This window comes from Chionomys nivalis, chromosome 13 (genome assembly GCF_950005125.1).
Source record: "Chionomys nivalis chromosome 13, mChiNiv1.1, whole genome shotgun sequence".
Taxonomy (NCBI): Eukaryota; Metazoa; Chordata; class Mammalia; order Rodentia; family Cricetidae; genus Chionomys; species Chionomys nivalis.
This window is the reverse complement of record NC_080098.1, coordinates 75,062,979-75,068,978: the sequence shown is the minus strand read 5'-3', so window position 1 is coordinate 75,068,978 and position 6,000 is coordinate 75,062,979. Positions and strand designations below refer to the sequence as shown.

The 6,000-nt window shown below is 52.4% G+C and overlaps 1 protein-coding gene across 4 annotated transcripts in view; it reads right to left on the bottom strand.

Moving 5' to 3' along the window:
• Positions 1–2,251: 2,251 nt before the first annotated feature.
• Positions 2,252–6,000, bottom strand: part of Aopep (aminopeptidase O (putative)) — a 268,212-nt gene continuing 264,463 nt past the window's right edge. For 3 of the 4 annotated variants that reach the window (XM_057787439.1, XM_057787440.1, XM_057787442.1), the window contains 2 exons: positions 5,472–5,614; positions 2,252–2,713 (listed from right to left, as the gene is read on the bottom strand). In XM_057787439.1, the coding sequence (XP_057643422.1) occupies positions 5,474–5,614 (141 nt within the window). In that variant the 3' untranslated portion in view covers positions 2,252–2,713; positions 5,472–5,473. Of the gene's footprint in view, positions 2,714–3,151; positions 3,319–5,471; positions 5,615–6,000 lie in introns of all 4 variants that reach the window. The other variant, XR_009058196.1, reaches the window with a different exon arrangement.

Sequence of the window (6,000 nt, the reverse complement as noted above, 5' to 3'; positions counted from 1 at the left end):
GCTTCAGGATGTGTAGAGGAGACAGCACACACTGCTGCTTTCTCCCCACACAAGGAACCATGGTCCAGGGGTCAACATCAGAGGGTCCAGATGTGCCGTCTTCCTGCAGACCTGGCTACTTGAGCCAGGCAGAACCTGTCTCGCACTGGCCATGACTTACTGAGGCCTGTCCTAATCCATGCTGGAAGTCTCTGCAGAGGACACGGGTTTAAAGCACTCGTCTGGAGGAGAGACGGTGTGACGGTTAGAGTGTTTAGCTACTGGAGGGAAAGGCAGCCAGGTCAGGGGTGGACTCTGTGAGGACAGGCTGGCACAGCTCTGGTCTGTTGTTCTCTAGTGATGTGCATCTGCTTGGTAATCAAAGTGACTGGTGACAGGCAGAAGAGACCAGTGTTCCTGCTATCCCACCCACCTCTTGGCAGTGAGCCCACAAGGATCCTCCAGTCACAGCCCCTCTGCCTACTGATGGCATCAGCCTGTTGGCATGGTGGTTTGCTCCTGTTAGGTTATGTCTTACCCTTGGTCTAAGAGTGAGAAGCTGGCATCTGCACCAGGAGCCTATTCTTAGGGCTGATGTTTCAAGCCCAAGGTACAAGGGGGAAACCCTGGGTTCCTCCAGGAATGGCTGGAAAATGGCTTGGAAATTGTGCGGCAACAAGCATGCCTGGCCATGAAGCACAGTCTCTGTCCTTCCCATACTTAAGAAGCAGACTCAAGCCCAGGCTTCTAAGCTTTGCAGCACAGGCTCAAGCTCACATATGTGCAGTGGGAGGGATGGTTCCAAGCCCCTGCAGCTGAGTGGTGGGGCAGGGCATCAAACGCTCCGCTCTGAAGACCAAGAGCTCACACCGTGGTGCTCCACACCGCGTCACACAGCAAACACAGACCCAGTGATCTAGTCCATGTCTTACCTGGGATTTCACTCTGCCCCACATCTGATTTCAGCAGCAGGCGCCCGGGGTGACTGTCCACATCTTCCCCCACCAGCAACTCATTCAAACTGGACCATATGCAGCAGGGAGAGCTCCTCCTTGGATGAGGCACCTCTGTGGCGGTATCAAGCACCCTGGCCATTCTTCCTCACGCAAACCCTGGTCTACATCCTATTGACAGAGGCTAAGGATGCACCTCTCTGGGTACTGCCAGGTCAGGTGACCCATGTAAGAATGCACCCTTCTTGAGTCCAGGAGTCTCGGCCAAGTGAGGGAAGCCTTCCAAGCCTCTGCTACAGTTGTTATGCGGGGCAGGAGCTGCTGCCTACTTTGGGGGCAGGGCTGCTCTGTGTCTGGCTGGAGATGGCAAAGGCCAGCTCTACCACAGATCCTCCACTGAATTTGTGACACAGGCATCCAGTTCCAGTGAAGCTTCCACTGACCTGAAGCCATTGGCAAGAACCCAAGCAATCAAAATGACCCACGGAGACAAGGGCACTTGCCCCCCGACAAAATTCCACCTCTGCTTTGCTTTAGTGGTTGCTAAGGAAGTCAAAGAACAAAACCAGACCAAACCAGTACTTGGCTGGTCACCCCTAGTTCACTGGACATAGAGAATGTTTCACGTTGAGGTTCTTACAGAAGGGCCTTATGGGTGTGTGGTCCCCACTTCACCTCTAGCCAGCCCAAAGTGCGTCTGAGAGCCAGGCAGCCACAGACTCGGCCTCTTACTTCAGGTCTTCTCAGAAAGCAGTGTACTAGCACGTTGGATTGAACACATTTTGATTCTTCTGCCATCACAATACACAGTGCAGCCACTGGTATGACCCAGGCTCTCAAGACCAAGGGTTCTTTGCCAACCAACACTTCTCTCAGTGTGTCCTGGGGCCTCCTGCCCCAGCGGGCCTGAATGCAGAACCCAGACAGGCAGCAGAAACTCTCCTTCTGGTTCCTTCTCACATGGCTCAGCCTTGTCTGGGGACATGTGACTGCACCCATGGCAGTCTCAAGCATCTTTCTTTGGACAGGAATTGGAAACTTCTAAGAGCTTGTTCGATATGTTAATATTCAAAGGAAAGAAAATACAGTCTCACTGGAGACTCCCATAGTGCCAGACTGCCCGAGATGCACATTTTGGAAGAATTGAGTCCCACACCACATTAATTCCTTTCACTTTCAGCTTTCTCAGAATTAACAGCACCTGGAGGCCTCCCCAAAGCTCTGGAGGCAGGAAAGGGTTAGAATATGTGGGAAGTGCCTATTCTGACACATGCTCGTTCCTGGTTTTAAGTTGTATCAAATTCAGAAGCAAACAGGAATACCAGCAAATCCGACACTTTATTAAGACATCTTAGGCTTTCCTGTATTCTCCAAAAACAGAAAGGTTCTATTGCATGAACACATCAAAAGGACTCTGTGGATTCCCTGGGGACCAGCCACAGGATGCGTCATGTGAAGCTGTCATCTCAGACCATGGCAGCAGGCAGCCGGTTCTCCATCTGCCTAGGGAGGGATCTTCACTGTCTGAACAACTTCAAGTCACAGCTCAGTCTTTCCAGGCCTGGGAACAAAGGCAGCAGCCAGGTGCAACAGTTTATGAGGCTTTATATGTGTCTTTTATACATGCCACGGGAGCCCAAGATGCGAGTGAGTGACCGCTGCTGTCGGCTGATGGCTTTAGCAGCCACATGATCCTCCTTTTGATGTCCAGGGTCAATGCAGTCCTGGCCCCACTGGGGCTAGGAGGAGGCATAGGAAAGAGAGTCTCACTGTGATCTGTCCTGTGAAGAAAACAGCAATAAACCTTATTATCCAGTCACCTCGGTCATTCCTGACAGGAGTCCTCCACCTATGCCCTCCACTTGAGAGGGAGCTTTCGTGGGAGGACAGGGACGTGAGTGAAGCCACAATTCACAATCCTAGACACCTAGGGTGCACAGCCACACCATGGGCCACACAGGGCTGTGGAGCCCAGAGAGCAACGTGACAAGGTGGCTACAGGAAGAGCCCCTCCGACCATGATGTATTCTGCTTCAGAGGGCTCAACTCAGCCGGTGGCAGGGAGCCTCAACCACAGGGCAAATGCTTGACTTCCCAGAGCCATTTCTGCGCTCCTTGGATCCCCACCCCATGAGCACACACAGAGGGGTACCACCGCTCTCCGGGTCTGGGGCTCAGGCCCTTCTTCTTCTTCTCCGAGGGAGGCCCGCCTCAGGCACCTGCTCAAGGGCTCGACTCCTGTTCCTGCTGAACTGAGCCAGTGTGTGAAACGAACTGATATCAGCTCAGTAGGCACCGGAGGGCGGGTCCAATGACGGTGGGGCAGCGCCTCCTGCTGTGCCTCGGCGTCATCCTGCCAGCGGCTGTGGACACACGGAGACCTGGACTGCAAATACAAGACAGAGTTCACCACGTCCAGCAGAACAGAGCCCTCCCTCACGATGGCACTGGCTGAGACACGTTTGATTCAACTTTGTGATGCACCCGGGTTTCGTTTTGGTGACATCACAGTGAGCTACTCAGTGGATCTGTGTTTTCTGTAGACACACTTAAGGGCGGTCAACGCGCTGCTTTCGCTCTCGACAGCACCCTTGGGTCAGGCTGGTCTCTCCTCTGGAGTCTGGGTCCACACAAGCTGACCACCAGCTGTGGCCTCTCTTGGTTGCACCTTAAGTGTCCTCATCTCACCTTCTCTTCAGGTGCAGAACTTAGCCACTGTGAACAAAGCGGAAACCAATCACTGTTCACCAATCAGCTAAGCTCTGCACCTTGTTAGAGAGGTCATCGCTGGCCACAATTAAAGGGCTGCCGAGGTCTTCCAAGGTTGTTGGCTTCTTTTGTTTCCAAAGAGCCACAAGGGGCCTCTGGTCTCCGAACTGCAGAGAGAAAGTAGCCACGGTTCTGCAGAAGCAGCCAAGGTCATGGTTGCGTGGTAATCCCTGGCAATGTGATTTTAATCTCAAGTCACAAATCAGCATGCCAGGAACCCAAGCAGCCAGAGCAGCTGAGGGCAGCGCCGTGCCCTACCATTCCCATCCACGGCGCTGGGCGGGCGTCCTCCTCACTGCCTCGAGCCCCGCGCACTAGCGCAGCTGCCGCTGTTCAGCTGGCTAGGGGAACAGGCAGCAAAGGATGCATCTTATCAGTTGTGTGACCATCCTCACTCTGAGCAAGGAGCCTTAAACTCTGGGGACACAGCCTGCTCTCAAGCTGCAGATTCTGAATGGCCTTCCAGGTGAGGAAGCGTTTCTCTGACAGGTGTGGTTTGCAGGGACAGCTCTTTCCCATCCTCAGTCTCCAGCGCTGTGACCAAGCATTCAGCTGGAGGGACTGGGGGACAGCAGAGAGAGTTCACAGGGGAGCTGACGATTGGTGACAACTCCTTTGCCTGCTTGGGTGCCCAGAAAAAAAATCACAAGGAATAGACACGAGAACCACTGTGTGCCTCTGTGGCTCTCCAAAAGTGAGGCCAAGAGAATGTGGAGCAGGACAGGGACCTCGCGGTGATTTTCACACCACCATATGCACAACTCTTCCTGTGGGTAAAGGTTTCCAGGGAAACGGCCCAAGCCATCATTGGTGCGCTGGCTCAGGGGGCTGCACAGTTACTCACTGCACCCCACTATCTCCAAGCACATGGTCGTGCTTCAGGAAACTGTTTCCCCTTCATACTTATAGTCCGTTCAGATAAGCAGAATACTCAAACACACTACACAGAAGTGGACTTTGTAAAAGCAAAATGTGAGAATGTAAATGAAATATCCAACAATGGGTTAAGACAACCTCACAATTCTAAATATTCATTACTTAGAAATCACAGAGAACAAGTAACACAAACAATGATTGAGATCTGATGCAAAATTTAAAAACTACACAAAAGTAGACATTACATCAAGTACCGCCATGAGGAAACTTCGAGAAGATGCAGAAATGGTCGCATGGCTGTGAGACACATACAGACCCACACTTCTGCCCACAGAACACGGTGCTTTGTGGCTACGGAGGAGGTAAGTCGCACAGCCAAGACCTCAGGAGCTGGAGCAAAGCCTGCGCCAGCAGGAGATGGAAGCACAAGGCATGGGGTGGGGACGCCTGCTGCCCACCTCACACAAATGTCACTGAGCTGGGGGGCGGGCAGGAATACTCTTGCTTCCTACTTCACAGGGGGACAGAGGCAAAGGAGTCTCAGGTTTACTAAGCCTAGGAGATGCTTGCATGCAGAAGCTGGGAGCAGAGCAGTGTGGTACAGAACCCTGTGCTGGCCTTGACCCTAAATGCCTACAGATCTGTGCAAGACCCAAGGTGGAGAAAGCAGTGCCGGAGGGGCCGTTATGCTTTCAGGAGGGCACCTCTGTCTCACACCGGTGCACACTTAATTCCAGGAGATAAATGAGGTGGCTCCAGGGGTCCTGAGCCTTCCTGTCCCCAAGACCCTTTGGCAGCCCTTACTAGGATTTCTGGTGCGGTGGTGGTCTTGGCTCATCACGTGCTTACAAACTGACTTGGATGGTTGGGAGAGGAAAGGAAAGAGAGAATTACCTTTAAAACAGCATTTCAGACACCACCTGGGCTGAGGCTCTGTCCATGTGTTCCTTCACCAGTTCAAAGCACCTGTGGGCAAGCTGCTGCTGCCTGGCGTCCTCGCCCACCATCAGCTCCCCATAGAGGTATATGCCCATGGCCTGCAAGGGCATGGACATCAGAAAAGAATGGACAAGGGTAAAGAGGCTGAATTTGTTTGTGGGGGCATGTGTGTATTCGCTTTATACAAGCTGGTCTAAAAACACAAATGAGAGAAGAGAAACTGCATCAGCTGACCAACTGCAGTCTGCAGTTTCTACTCTGTCTCCCCTTTGTCCTCCTCAAAACTCTATGGTAGCACAGGTTTTTAATCCCAGCACTGGGAAGCAGAGTAGGCAGAGCTCTGTGAGTTCAAGGCCAGCCTGGTCTATGAAGGAGTTTTAAGTCAGTCAGTTTAACATGAAAACACCCTATCTCAACACCCCCCCCAAAACACACACATACCACCACCAAAAAAAACAACAATAAAAACATGAAATTTTATTGA